General features: G+C 39.6%; 1 protein-coding gene across 4 annotated transcripts in view; it reads left to right on the top strand.

Moving 5' to 3' along the window:
- The window catches only part of CCDC180 (coiled-coil domain containing 180), a 39948-nt gene continuing 25011 nt past the window's right edge, over window positions 1-14937 (top strand). For 3 of the 4 annotated variants that reach the window (XM_048822918.2, XM_075120291.1, XM_075120293.1), the window contains exons 1-13: window positions 1-83; window positions 1619-1740; window positions 2393-2586; window positions 4615-4694; window positions 5667-5776; window positions 5860-5988; window positions 6157-6267; window positions 8679-8774; window positions 9731-9894; window positions 10153-10272; window positions 11195-11274; window positions 11785-11873; window positions 13820-13942. In XM_048822918.2, coding sequence (XP_048678875.2) covers window positions 1672-1740; window positions 2393-2586; window positions 4615-4694; window positions 5667-5776; window positions 5860-5988; window positions 6157-6267; window positions 8679-8774; window positions 9731-9894; window positions 10153-10272; window positions 11195-11274; window positions 11785-11873; window positions 13820-13942 — 1365 coding nt within the window. In that variant the 5' untranslated portion in view covers window positions 1-83; window positions 1619-1671. The remainder of the gene's footprint in view (window positions 84-1618; window positions 1741-2392; window positions 2587-4614; window positions 4695-5666; window positions 5777-5859; window positions 5989-6156; window positions 6268-8678; window positions 8775-9730; window positions 9895-10152; window positions 10273-11194; window positions 11275-11784; window positions 11874-13819; window positions 13943-14937) is intronic. The other variant, XM_075120292.1, reaches the window with a different exon arrangement.

The raw sequence follows: 14937 nt of genomic DNA, 5'->3' as shown, positions 1-14937 counted from the left end.
TCTCTGTCTCCGGCGCCTGGGGTTACCATGGCGACTAGGAGACTCTGGGCCTAGCCGGGAAGCCGCGCTGCGAGGCTGTTCAGGTAGTAGGGCGCTTGAGAGATTAACCGCCCCCGTCCTGCTGTGGGGAGGGGTGCTGGGGAGAGTGACCCCCTATCTCTGCTGGGGCGAACCGGTAGCCTGCGCCCCGCTCTGGTCCTGCCGGGGGGGTTGGTAGAATTCCCTCCCCGTCGCCATCTCACAGCATCGGAACCTCGCTGCTTCTCATTGCTCTGATCCACGCGCCCCGTTCATTTCACGCGAGCGCTAGCGGCCTCCCCCCATTTCATAGAATCAGAGTATCAGGGTTGGAAGGGACCTCAGGAGGTCATCTCGTCCAACCCCCTGCTCAGAGCAGGACCGATCCGCAACTAAATCATCCCAGCCAGGGCTTGGTCAAGCCTGACCTGAAAAACTTCTCAGCCAAGGTGCAAGAGCCGAGGCGGGAGGTGCCTTGCTCGGGGCTCAGGGGCCAGGCTCTGCTGTCCAGAATCTAGGTTATGGAATCACGTATCAGAGGGGTAGCCGTGTTAGTCTGGATCTGTAAAAGCGGCAGAGTCCTGTGGCACCTTACAGACTAACAGACGTATTGGAGCACGAGCTGTTGTGGGTGAATACATCCGACGAAGTGGGTATTCACCCACGAAAGCTTATGCTCCAATACGTCTGTTAGTCTATAAGGTGCCACAGGACTCTTCGTAGGTTATGGCAGAAACACACTGCCAAATCACAGCTGTGGTCTTCATTAATAGCTTTTTGGATGGTCATCATCATTGTTTTTTGAGTTTCTGTAGGTAGAAGCTTTGCATAACTTTTCTCTTAAAGCCCTGATCTTGCAGATCCTTGTGCCTGTGCGGATCCCAATCATTTCAGTGAGACTGTGCAGCAGGCACAGGGATCCACTCTCATGAAGTCACTTGCAGGATCAGGGCCTATGTAATTTTTTTTTTTTAAAGCTTTCAGTAAGGAACAATATTTCTCTGCAGCGGGGTGATGGCAACTCAATTTTTTTTTAATTTCACTGACTTCAAAATATGTCTGTATCTTAGTGGGCTTTTAACAGTTTGTCTTGAGTTTTTAAAAAAGAATTTAAAACGTATAAGCTTTTCTGTTCCCCTGTTTATTAAGGGTCTTTCAGAGACAAAACTGCCTACAACCAGAAACCCAAATCCATCCCTGTGCCAATGCTGGGCTTAAATTTAGGGACTGGAAGAGGCAATGAGGACAAGGTGCTTTTCCTATCCTGGGGGCTGCCTGGGATTGCCTTGATGCCTGGCACAGGTTAGAGAACCATGAAAGTTACCCCAATTTGCTTGCCTGCTGGAATAACCGTTGTGGGGTGTTGCAGAATAGCTAGATGGTAGGCAAGTCCCCACCCCACCCAGGGCAGTCCTGGCAAATGCACAAAGTAAAGAAACCACCAATATTTTTACATCTTTAAGTTATAATAATTGTAGTGTATATTTATAATGATATAGAGGTGCAAAATTTTCAGATCGATGTCTAATTCTAAAGTTGATGGTGTCCTTTAAAGATTTAATTCTCATGCCTCCCTCTCTCTTGTGCCCTCTCCCCCAAGTTGGTACAAGGAAATTGTTCTGCAAACAAGCCAAGAATTGAGGACTTTGCAATATGGTGCTGGTGGGAGAAGTACGTGTTGTCCCCAGTGGGAAAATCTACAGGCAGATCTTCGACGATGAGGTACAGGAACATCAGAGTCTAAGCCAAATTTACTGTTTTGTTCCTGCTGTTGTGAATTCAGTAGTTAGACCAGAGATGAATTTGAACCTTTTGGATTTTTGGTTTGTTTTAGCAGAAAATAATTTTAATATTGTCAGGGTTCCCTCTCCATCAAACCCTTTAAGATCCTACTATGTGTCTTTTGAACCTCAGAATGTATTTGCCAAGCCAAAATTTGCTATGTTAATGACATGGCAATGATGGCTAAATTCAGAGGTTTAGTTTGCCAGACTCAGAAGGATTTGGCTAGTGTACACAGCTCGTTTAATTTTTAAAAGGAAAATCAGCATGGCTTAGCGGTTGGAGCATGGGACTTGAAGTCAGGGTTGCGTAATTTCTGTTCCCGACTCTGCCATTGACTTGCTGTGTGACCTTACGCAAGTCATATAACCTTTCTTTGCCTCGGTTTCCACATCTGTTAAAAGGGGGATGTTCTTGCTCATTTTGTAAAGAACCTTGGATGAAAGATGTTATGTAAGTGCAAAGAATTGTTTATTACTTTATCTCCTATTCAGCCACTTTTACCCCATTGTTTTCAGTGCAGCTTCTTTGATCTTCTCTGCCTTCAGTGGATTACTGAGAATTTTAACACCTTGATTATGTTTCTATGAAGGTGCAGTTAGTACGCTCTCTGAAGGAAGTGAGAAACAAGGCAGAGCAACACAAGTTTCCTATGAACAGTGGAAGGATTCCTGTGGTTAGGGACTTGGAAATGTGTGCTGGTAAAGGATTGTTATCTCATCGCCAGCAGAAATGGGTTGAGGGAATGCCCAATGATGACTTCACTGAAAACCCAGTGTTGTACAGGTATAGATTGGAAGTATACATTTATAATTATAGCTGGTTACTGGTTGGGTTAAACCTCTTTGAAACTAGTGGGTATCACAGCCAACCTTCATTATTGATAAATGTAAGAAACAGTTAAGCTCCTTTATGGAACCAGCTGAAACAATAGCAGCTTCCACCCAGAACAAAGGCACATGTCACCACCCAAAGTAAAGGCACATGTGGGTGGAGGGCTGACACTAGGTATTGTTTGGTGGAAGTGTGTGTCTCTGTCTTTGTGAGAGGGGAAAAAAAGAAACAGAGAAGCTGGGAGAGAAACCACAGAAAGCCAAAGATGCAGCCAGAGCAAGCACTGGGAATGTGGCCCTGAGAAAGGCCGAGAGAGATAACTTTTGGTCTAAGTGCTAACTGGAAAGGGGCTTGGAACTGTGAGTAAAGAAACTGTCACCTGCTGTGTTGAGGGAAACAGGACTTGGTACATTCTTTGTAAACAAACAGGGTTGCATCAAAGAAAGACCTGACTCCAACATCCATTTCTCCTCCTAACCAAAACAACCCACTAGATACCAAATTTTGGCCCTAGCTACTTGGGTCAAAAAGGGGTAACAATATGTATTATGACTAAGGGCAGTGAGGTTTGGGCATTGAATTGGAAGCTAGGAACTCCCTGAATTTTAATTGTGCTTCTGGCAATAACTCCCTCTGTAGCATTGGGAAAATTACTCAACCTCCATGTGACTCAGTTTTCCTAGCTATGAAGAGGGGTAATATTGGCCTACTGCACATGGATTTGCGAGGATTAATTAGCCAGTGTTTGTAGAGGGCTGCATATTATGGTTTTCATTTTTAAAAGGTATTGTACTTCTTTTTTGTTTAAAATGGTCTAGAACCATGCACAGTTTTCATTGGTCTTTAAATTGCATTTATTTTTAGAAAAGTGACTATGTAAAAAGAGTCCCTTGCTAAATAGATTAGCATCTTGTATGCCTTTAAGTCTGATGCACCTATTAATTACGAACGAAATTCTACTCCTGTTAGACCATAGGTGTAGATCAGCTTTGGAAGAATGAAAATAGTCTGTTCTGCTTCATGCATCCTCAACAAAGTGTCTGCTAAGTTCTAATTGCAGAATCTCTATTAACAGTCAAGATATAAGAGGGAGAGAAATCATAGCTGGATTTGCAGATCCTAGGTGGACTTTGCAATGAACAAAATAGTCTTTGAACGTGTAAAGTAAGAATATTGTATCTGGAATATCACTGAACGAGAACAAATATGCTGTTCAGTGTGTAACCATAGCCATGACCAGAAGTGGAAGTAAAACTGAAATCCAAGTTATACAAAGGTGATACCTGCGTTAACAGAACTGACACATTTTAAACCCCCCATGAAAAGTTTCTGTCTCCAATGCATTTGTAAAACATGTGAGAGATGTTCCTGCTGGCAAATATCTTGTTATCTGTGAGGAAAGTCAGGTCTGTCCTAATTGAGAATTGGTCATCGCTCTCATAGCAGAACATGAGAAGACTATAGTTTTAGAAGTGACGCAAACGGTCTATCCAACTAGTGTTTTCTTTTTGTCTCATTTTGCTGTAGAGTCCCTCTAGTATTAATTCTGAGAACAACCACATAGAGAAATACATTGTGCCCCACTGACTGGAAGAGTCAGAGGGCAGAAAAATGTATTTTTGTATTGTAATGTATTTCAAGTACTTTTGCCTAAAGCTTGCCTTATTTTTTGCAGATTGCCTCTATAGTTAGTATGTATTTAATTCTGGGATTTGTTGCTATTATGCCATTATATTCTGGGTTATTTTCACCAAATGAGCTATGATAAAGAATTTGGCCCACTTCATCTGGGAAAATAGTAACATTCATTCTGTGAAACACTAGCCCCTCCAAATTCACTACAATTATGATGATGCTTATGGTCATTTAGATTTTTTACAAATGAAGCTAATTTACAAAATGTGAAGCAATGCCTTTTGGAGATCCCTACTTTTTCTCGTATGGCATAGGTCAAGGCTTTCATCTCTGTTTCTATTTCAGGGAAATTACATTTAGAAAAGCTCAAGAAAGTGAAGATGTGATTGCAGCCCGGGAAGTCAGAGGCCTCAGTGATTTCATTAGTAAATTTTACTTACTTCATCTTACGTTATTTTTTAAGAATTCTCCAGATGGAAGGGAGGGAATAATCACAGAAACATTTATTGTATTTTTGTACTTGTTTGATTACTTAGAATGAATAGACGTGGAGTCAAATTCAGCCCTAGTATAAGCAGACCCAAATCCTTTGATGTCAGTGGAGTTTCACCTGTTTATACCAGATGTGAATTTAATAGCTTGTGTGTTTTTGTCCATTACAGAAACAAAGCTTAACAACAAACACTAAAAATCAATATTTGGCTTTCAGAGAACCATTCTTTACAATACAGTATGGATTAACCTTTAGCCTTGTAGACTTTCTGTGATAGGAAAAGCATTTTAGCACTGTTTTGCAAAAATGTAATGGGCAAATATTTATTGTAGAGCTCCCATATCTCACCTAGTGCATCACCTACTAAAATCCATATCTTTCCAGTGTATACCAAGGGGCTCTGCCCTTTCTCCACTGCAAATATATTCTCCAAATAATTATGTGATACTGAATTAATATTGGTTCAAGGTTCCCTCTGAGTTTTTCACTCAATAACTTGTTCATGTGTGAAAATTAAAGACAAAGTTTTCTAGAGGCTGGAACAGGGGAACGGGAGTCAATATTTCCTGGGTTCTATTCTGTGTCTTTACTATTTGGCAAATCACTTAACATCTCTTTGGCATAATTTTCCCTATCTGTGAAAATGGAGATAATATTCGCCTACCTTACAGAGGGAATGTGAGACTTAATAAATGTATTCAAAGTGTTTTGGCATCATAGGATAAAAAGTGCTGCATAATTGCAGGGTGCTATAATCTGTGCCCTTTTCTATTTTGTAAGGCTATGGATCTTTTCTGCTGCACAAAGCCCAGAGATCTTAGTGTTGATAGTGCATTGGTGTCTACATTAGACATTCTGCAGCAACACATCCAGTCTGCATCATCTTTATTTTCTTCCTTGGCAGTTCCTGAGAAGACAAACAGCAATATCATTGAACGCCTCTCAGAGCGGAGACGAGGCCGTCACAATGAAGCAGTGGCTGTGTTACACCAGGAGTTAGCCTGCATTGGGAGGGTGAGACTCTAGGTAGTCTGGACTGTTATATTAGGGTCAAGGCCTAGTACCCAATATCTCACTCACATACCTGCCTGTTTTAGGAAGTGGAACCGTTCATTTTGGAGTCTGGAAAATTGCTTTTGACAAAACTGTCAGAATCTGATAGAGCCATTGAACTTCTGTTCAAAAAGATTGAGAGTGACACTGATCTGGAAACCTTTTCAATCAAAGTAAGGGAGTGTATTTGATTCGATCTAGTTCTCTAGCTCAAGCCCTTGTCTCTCATTTTTTCTTTGCTTGCCACGTGTATATATAATGTCTATTTCTACCTCCTGCTGCAGTCATATTTTTTCATTTTTAGTTTTGCAATGGGACTGACATTACATTTCTTCTTGCAGAGTTTTGAGGAGTTATGGGATGCCATCTCCCAGGAGTCCTTGTATAGAAGAGAGTGGATTAAAGAAATGGATGAAACCTTAATAAAGCTTGAAGTGGCTCGAGCTGAGAAAGTGAGCTAAAGTTTGAATGGTTATTAATTAATTGCTGGATTAAGAATTTGTTCCTAACCCTGGGTAAGGAGCAGGAAGCAACTTGCTCCCTATGGGTTGTATTCTGCTACAGGCCCTGACTAATAACAGGTTACTGCCTTCCTTTACTGGATTATCCTGTCATTCTTTACCTACTTGCACAGGTGGGGAGAGACGTGTACCATGTTCACAGCCTCTGCTTCCTCCCTCCTCCGTCCCGGCACCTGCAACAGACACATGAAGAGGCCATGCAGGTGTATGTGAGGTGTCTGAGTCTTCCTTCTGCCGCTGCTTGGTTGCTTTAGGGCAAAGCCATGATCAGACCCTAAAGTGTTTGTTAGTATGCAAAACACACACCACCACTTGTAACTTCTATGTACTATCTGATTATCCATTGTGACTACCATTGTAACATTTCCAGCCTTTTAAGCAACCAAAACCTCTTTAGAAGGAAGGGTTGCTTATCATTTATTTATTTGGATTTATAAAATGCTTCACTTTAGGCACATATGCAAACGGTTGCATACAAAAACACATGCTAGTATTACAGTGTGAACCAATGTCCACAACATAATCGTCTCAACTCATCAGGACTGCTATTTTTCTTTCACCCATGCTATATCTTTCTCAACTTATTCTTGAGGAACCTGGGAAAAGAAAGACGCCTGGCTGTAATGAGTCATTCGCTGAATAATTGTAAACATGATGGAAACAAATAAACAAAATCATCCTTGGCCCTTGAGTACCCATTTTCTGAAGTATATTTGATCTCCTGTAACATTGATAATGAACAGTTTTACTTCAAGCTCCAATATTTGGTTATCACTTAACCTATTCTTTGTTATAATATGATAGTATACAACTCTGTTTTGCCAGTCTTTCATACAAACTGTATCAAAATATGAAATACAATACGGTTCATAATAAAAAGTCATTGCATGTATCAGGATCAGGCATATAGCTCCTTACATATGAGCCATGAAACTTCTCTGTGCCTCAATTTTCCCATCTGTAAAATGGAGATGATGATATTGCCCATCTTTTCAAAGCTTTTTTAAAAGATAAAATAGTATCTTTTACAGATGAAAAGTATGATATAAGTGTTTAGAGAGAAAACACTCATTGGTTCATTGGGTAGGGTGCAAGCCAGGGATTTGGGAGGTCTAGTTTCAGTTTCTTGCTTTGCAGAAGACTTTCTGTTCGCTCGAGCGAGTCACTTATTCTCTCTGGGCCTGAGGTCTATCTGTAAAGTGAAGATACTAGTATTTCCCTACCTCACAGAGTGGGTTGTGAGGATAAATACATTAAAGCTTCTGAGGTGCTCAGATGCTGTACTAATGGGACAAATAAGTGCCTTATTTTCTTATCCCTATTTAAGGATCTCCACACAACGCCTCTGTGATGTATGAGGAATAATATTTCTGTTTTACAAATGGGTAAATTGAGGGTCAGAGAGTTAGATGAGTTGTCCAAAGCCACACAGGAGGTTGTGACAGTGCCAGAAATAGAGCTCAGATTGTCTGACTTCCAGTCCTGTGCCTTAGTGACACATATACAGCAGCAAGAGGCTTGTGTGCCTAGTGCTGTTGTTTAAACGGGGCCTGGGATTTGGCTGTAAATATCTAAGAGGAAGTTGATTCAAATGTTTCACTTCGTTTGCAACTTGTCTATGGTGATCTACAGCAGTGGCTCTCAACCTTTCCAGACTACTGTACCCCTTTCAGAAGTCTGATTTGTCTTATGTACCCCAAGTCTCACATCACTTAAAAACTACTTGCTTACAAAATCAGACGTAAAAATACAGAAGTGACACAGCACACTATTACTAAAAAATTGCGTACTTTCTCATTTTTACCATATAATTATAAAGTAAATCAATTGGAATATAAATATTGTACTTCCAGTTACGTGTATAGTATATAGCGCAGTATAAACAAGTCATTGTATGACATTTTAGTTTGTACTGACTTCACTAGTGCTTTTTATGTAGCCTCTTGTAAAACTAGGCAAATGTCTAGCTGAGTTGATGTACCCACCCCGGAAGACCTCTGTGTACCTGTAGGGGTACACATACCCCGGTTGAGAACCACCAATCTAAAGGGTGAGGTATATTAAGTAGCAGTTGATTTTAGTAATGGTTGTATCAAATATTTTAGTAACTATGTTTTTATTATGTCTTTATTTATTAAAGGTGTCAAATTTTAGAAGAAAAATACAATAGTTTGTTTTAAGTCATACATCCAGCTTTAAATCTGTGCTATGACTATGTATTTCAGTCAGCTGAATTTTTTTTTTAAGGAAACAAAACATCTATGTCTTATTTCAGATCTCTTGTCTTAAGAAATACTGATTTTTTGGGCTCTTTCTTTTTTCTCTTTCCTTTCATTTCCCAGATAAAAGATATACTGAAGAAACATACCAAGATTCTGGAGGATATTTCTTATCTCTTACCCTCTGATGTTCACAGGTTCATACATACTGAAGCCATGGTAAATCTTTCATATTGATATGCAGTCATTCGTTTGTCTCAGAGGCTATATTGAAAGTAGCAAGATGGAATACTTCCTGTGTACTATAAGGAGTGATTAATTTTCTTCCTCTTTCAGTCGGGAAGTGTTAGTCACTCTTCTACCTCTCTTTCAAACTTATCACCTTCTTAACAATGAAAAGATAAAAGAGCTGAATCATTTCTCATAACGTTTTTCAGCTGCAGTTCCCTCCATCCAGGTGCTGTCTTATCTCTCTGACATATATCAGTATTTTCCAGTACTCAACAAATCATTCCATTCTGAAACATATAGGTCCATTTTCCATACCTTTTTACTGTCCATTAAGGAAAGAAAATATCCTTCATTTTTAATATGTACAGTTCCCTCAAGCTAGGCGCTGACAGCGATATGATCAAAATCAGAGCGTTTGCTCACTCGTGTAATTCAGCTGGACATACTGTGTGAAGGCTTTTCTTTCAACATATTTTTATATTTATAGCATTTACCTCACTGGATCATACAGCTGGGCCATTATGTGTAGTATTCTGCCTCTAAGGCTGTGCCTAAGCTGGCAGTTTTCAGGAAATGTCCCACTGTTGCAGCTCTACAGCTATGGGAGATTTCCTGACTGTAGACAAGGTCATCACTGTCTAATACCTTGTGCTTCAGAGAAAGTCTAAAACCCTCCCAAATTGCATATGGCTATTGTGCTATGTCTGAATCAGTGACTTCTTGATTTGTTCAGTGCTGTTGTTCAAACATATCAGTCATCCCAGTGCAGGAGGAGTGTTCTCTATTGTACAAAATACTCCCCATTTATGCTCCCCATTTTCCCACTGTCTCTCTAACAGTCTCTTCTAGTTCAGTGCATTGCGCTGGATTAAAAAACTATAGCTGTCAAATTTTTGTATGCTTTATGCTGCCCTTTATTCCTCTTTGTATCTTCCAATACACAGATGATAAACCAAGCCCTACTAGCCAATCAGAGGGCAATAGCCAAGTTGTTTGTTAATCTGATGGAGGCAGACCTGAAGAGGGAGCTGTCTCAATGGTTCAAGTGGCAAGAGAGGCTGAAGGACTGGAAAATCATACAGAAGGACTTTGTGGTTCGCAGTTTCAGGTCTGTAATTCTGCAACAGATTTATATTTTTAGTGGGATTGAAACTAAATGACCAGACCCCATTTGTCTTTCTGTTACAGAATAATCTTTGATTCTGTTCTCTTTGTAAAGTTAACAGTGTTCTGGCAATTATGCTGGCATTTATACTCCTTTTTAGTGACTGGGGTTAAATCTATGTGGTTCAAAATAACTTTTAGATGTCAAGATACAGATTGTCCCAAACATACCTTTATTTAAATGGTTACTTGTGTCCTGCAGAGAATTTATGGCAAGGAAGGAGGTACAGGAACCCACATCTGTAAAAAGAGACTTGGAGAACATGATAAAGGACCAGATTTCACTTAGTAGAAAGAGAATGGAGCTTCTGCAAGTTCTTTGGTATGAAGTGAGACAGAAAAAATAGTGTTTCTTGCTATAGTGAATAATGTACCTGATTTGACACTGTAAAATGGACCAACACAGTACTAAATGAGCCCCCAAACTTTTTTATCTTTCACCGGTGAGGTGATGCTCATGGTTTTCAGTGGGCAGATTGTGTTGAATGAAGGTGTCATTAAATGTTTCATTATTAGCAATGTCAAGTAGCTGGAAGTAGTGATGTACAGGGATGATAAGAAGGAGAGAAAGGGGAGACAATTGGCCCGGGGCTAGAGCTCAGGGCCCCCCAGAATGTCTGTAACATCCATGAAAAGTGAAATGGAAGGGGGTGGGACCCAGCGAATATGATATACCAGACCGCAAATTTCTCTGAATAGGCCTGATGTAAAAACTCTAAAGAGTAGAAATCAGTGGCTCTGGAAGTACAATATAAATAGTGGCAAGTCAGGATGAATGGGAAGGTAAAAATCCCACAACCCTAACTTGGCCTGACTGAAAAGTTTGAGTGCCTCTCTTGGGTATGGTGTGAGATTTTAGTATATATAGTAAATAATCAGCAGAGGAGACAAAGGAAATCTCATACAATATATCTGGGACACCCTCCATTCTAAACCAGAAAAGTTGCTACGTGTATAACCTATTAAAATATTCTAATTTTAAAATAATGATTCCTTTTCATTTTAAAACTAACATAGCAACTAAACAGATAACAATTCATCTGTTTTCCAGAAGGCAGCTTTTTTGCACAAATTGCAGCCATCTTTATGGTTTTGCCTTGCTGATTTGGCTGAAAATCTGTCTTCTAACAAACAGAATGTGGAAAAACAGTAGTGCTATTATACTACTTCACAGTTTTAACCCATTGAGAACTGGAATGGATTATGTATGAAATGTATGTGTCTCTTGTTTCTTATTTTGGTAGTGATTTGTTGCCTCCGACACATTCAAAAGCGGAGATAAATGAATGGTACGAATCTCTTGTGGCTTTAAACAAATATATAGGTAAGTGAGGAATTCATGACAATGAATTGGGATTTAAGCAATCATTTTCTTTCTAAGGCCATGATTGAACTGTACCATGTGTCTATACATACATCTGCTGCCCTGATCTTGGTCTCTCCATTTTTTTTTCTCTTTAGAATGAGGGGGGAAAATGATTTGAAGTGATTCTTTCCTCTACGTTTTGCAGTATGCTTTGTCTTTCTATATGTGTGTCTTCTAGACTAAACTTTCCAGGCAGGAACTGTCTTGATAGTTGTAGCCTGTTTCGTAGTGCAAACAGTGTTGGACTGTAATAAAAATAACAGTTCACCATTACTAAGCATAATGGCAAAAAGATTTGGGTAGAGGCAGCCGAGTGATGTTGGCTGGTAATGCCTATATATGAGAGTCAAGTATGCCAGTAGAGTAAAGTGAGGTTAGACAACTGTTCAGTCATATTCACATGTGTTACAATGTGAAATGGTGAAGTCTTCACACTGGACTCTTAGTTACTTTCCTTCTTTTCTAAAGACACCCATAATGTGCAGCATATGATGATCATTCGCATCCAGTATGAGAGAGTTTGCCAGGAATGTTTGGCCAATGTACAGCTATGCAAGGTCAGTGTCATGAGAATGAAAGTTGCTGAATTTGGAGACCCAATGAAGGATTTTGGTAGCAGTGGATCATCCAGTATAACTTCTGGTTTGAGACCCACTATTTCAGCATGGCAACCCAAATTACTCACAAAGTTCTCTTTTATCCTGTTAGTCAAAAGTATGTTGTGTACTTTACTTCCAAATACAAATACCATGTTATTGTGAACGTGTAGAATAGCAGTAACAAATACTAATTTAGTGGAGGGAAGATATTATGCTTATCAGAAGCACACAGAATCTTTTTAAAGGGGATAAGGCAATAAGCTGCATTTCTTGAGAGTACAATTTAAGCATTAAAAATCAGCATATGCTTCCATTCCCCCACCCCCAAAAGAAAAAATTTTAAAAATGGGTTCTTCAGCTGGATCTTATAGTTACCAGTCCTTAGTGTTGCTTGGTCAGTTCCAGTGGCCAGTTGAAACTGCACAGGAGGGAGGGGAGGGGAGCTTGGTCTCTGTCAAACACATTCAAAGCTCCAATGTTGCTGCAGAACAAACCCAAAGTCCCATGGCAATACACCCTTCTTTTATAGTAATAAGTTCCCATACAAGTCTATGGCCCTTGCTGTGTCACACTGGAGCTGTCAATCATGATTTATTCAGGGTTGCTCTTAATTAGCATTATTTTGAGTTGTTACCAGGAAGATCCGCAGCTGTTTCTTATCTCATCGCTCTGGCTTAACTCCTTATTTTGTCCCTGGGTGTATGCCTGTGCTTTAGTGTCATCAATCTGTCATCCAGGTGATTCTGATAATAAAGTTTGTACCTCTCCACTCCCCTTTTGACCATCCGGCCCAGCTGTCTCTTCTCAGTTAATCAGTATACCATACATTTTTCATTCACACAGCAAACAGTAAATAAGACAATAATTACAGCCATAAAACTTTTGTCCTTCTAAGAACAATCATTAACACAATCAGCAAAGAATAAACTCAGAGCAGTTTCTTCTTACTAATTCAAGGCTACAATTTTTTCTTACTAATTAAAATCTAGCAAAATGGAGTATAAAGCAAAATAAGCAAAATGAGTACAATTTACTCAAGACAATTTCTCCCCATTAGGCTTTTGGCCTACAAAGAGAGTCCACTACTTAAGCTAGGAGATTGAGAGTCAGGACTCCAGCATAGCCATGGTTCGCTCTGTGGCCTTGGGAAAATCATTTAACCTCTATACCTCAATTTCTCCATATATAAAATGGGGATAATACTACTGACCTGCGGCATAAGGGGGTTTTGAGGCTTAAATCCACATTTGTAAAGGGATTTGAGAGTTTTGGATGACAAAGACTATGTGTAAATACAAAGCATTAATTATTTACAGTTTTCTAGTATTTGCAATTCAATCACAGGACTCAAATATCACAGGCATTCATTTTCTGAAACTATTACTGATTGTTATAAACAGTATGTCATCAAAGACTTAGTGCTCTTCCTGTTGGAAGGGTACACAACTCCTCACCTTGCACACCCACTGCCTATTCCCAGCTTAATTTTTCCTCCATTTAAGGTTTCCTCAGGAAAAGATACTGAAGTTGGATATTTATTTCTGAAACTATCAGTTCAAAAGAAAAGAATGCATGTTGAGGTTAAACAAACTCTGTTGAACCATGCAATATGTTAACTGGGATGCCAGGTACATTAGAGAGATAAGGTGGGTGAGGTAGTATCTTTTATTGGACCACCTTGTGTTGGTAAGAGAGACAAGTGTTGAGCTTACAGTGAGCTTCTGGTCCAGACCTGAAAAAGAGCTCTGTGTAGTTCGAAAGCTTGTCTCTCTTACCAACAGAAGTTGGTCCAATACAAGATAATACCTCATCTACCTTGTCTTTCTAATATCCTGAGACCAGCACGGCTACAACAACACTGCATACCAGGTACATGTCAGTAATGTAATATTCCTTTCCTTTAGGATAAACTGTTGAGTTTAAAAGTTTGCACAGAGAAAGAGGCTGAAAAGGTTGTGAATCCTGACTTCTTCAAGATGGTTGGAAGGCTGCAGAGTCGGTTTGAACAGGAGCTGGAGCAGATGGATGTACGTTTACTAAGGCCATTCTTTTTATTGCATCCTGGGAATAGTCAAATCCAACATCTATCCTGCAGTCTATGCTGGTTTAAATTTTCACATTTCATTTCATTATTCTACTGATGCTCTGTTAGAGAGTGTGCAATGATATCGACTACTTATCCTGTAAATAGAGACGCTTGAGGCGATTCAATGATAGTTCATAACTTCTGGTTTTACTTTTACCATGACTATATATGAAAACAACTGGCCTGTTTTGCTCAAGGTTCTAGATGGCTAAATAATTCAGGGCTCATGCAGAGCTTAACTCTGTGGTTGCTACTCTTGTGAAGGATGGATGGTCTTTTAGCTGAAGTACTAGCTGTGAATTTTTATTCCTGACTCTGTCGCTGACTTGTTGCGTGTTCTTTGAGATCATAAGATGGAACGTGATGTATAAGTGCAAAATATTATTATTTTGTTGGCCTCTTCTATTTGTTTACGCTAGCTATTGTTTTTAACTTGTGCTAATTCTGTGCTAATTTATATGGGAAAGGAGGTGGGTTTCCGGTATTATCCACCAACAAAAGAGGACATGAATATTTTTTTGAGTGGTAAATGAGCTGAGCTTTAGCCATATGTATATGTTTTATTTTGATGTATTTACACATGACTATTAGATGTCAGAAAGCTATTTTTCCATCTATTGTCTTCGACTAATAAAGCATTATAGTACATATACTGATATCAGTTATAAATATCATAATCTGCAAAGTCATCTGTGAGGCTCATCCACTTTGGCACTTTGTTTTAGATTTTATCAGTGGTGAGAAAAATGTTCATTGAATTTACAGGACTGGAAAGGAAAAAAGAGTAGTCCAAAATCAGAGGCTGTGCAGTTGTTCTTTCACACTCTGTGTTCTAAATATCTTTCCAGGTTCTCATACCTTGCTCTTTGTCATGGTACCTAAGGGCTTCCAATTTCTGAAAAGTGGACTACTACCCCACTCCAACACCCCCACCCA

Source organism: Caretta caretta, chromosome 16, assembly GCF_965140235.1.
Source record: "Caretta caretta isolate rCarCar2 chromosome 16, rCarCar1.hap1, whole genome shotgun sequence".
NCBI lineage: Eukaryota > Metazoa > Chordata > Testudines > Cheloniidae > Caretta > Caretta caretta.
Note: the sequence above shows the minus strand (reverse complement) of the source record. Positions and strands in the feature narration are given on the sequence as shown.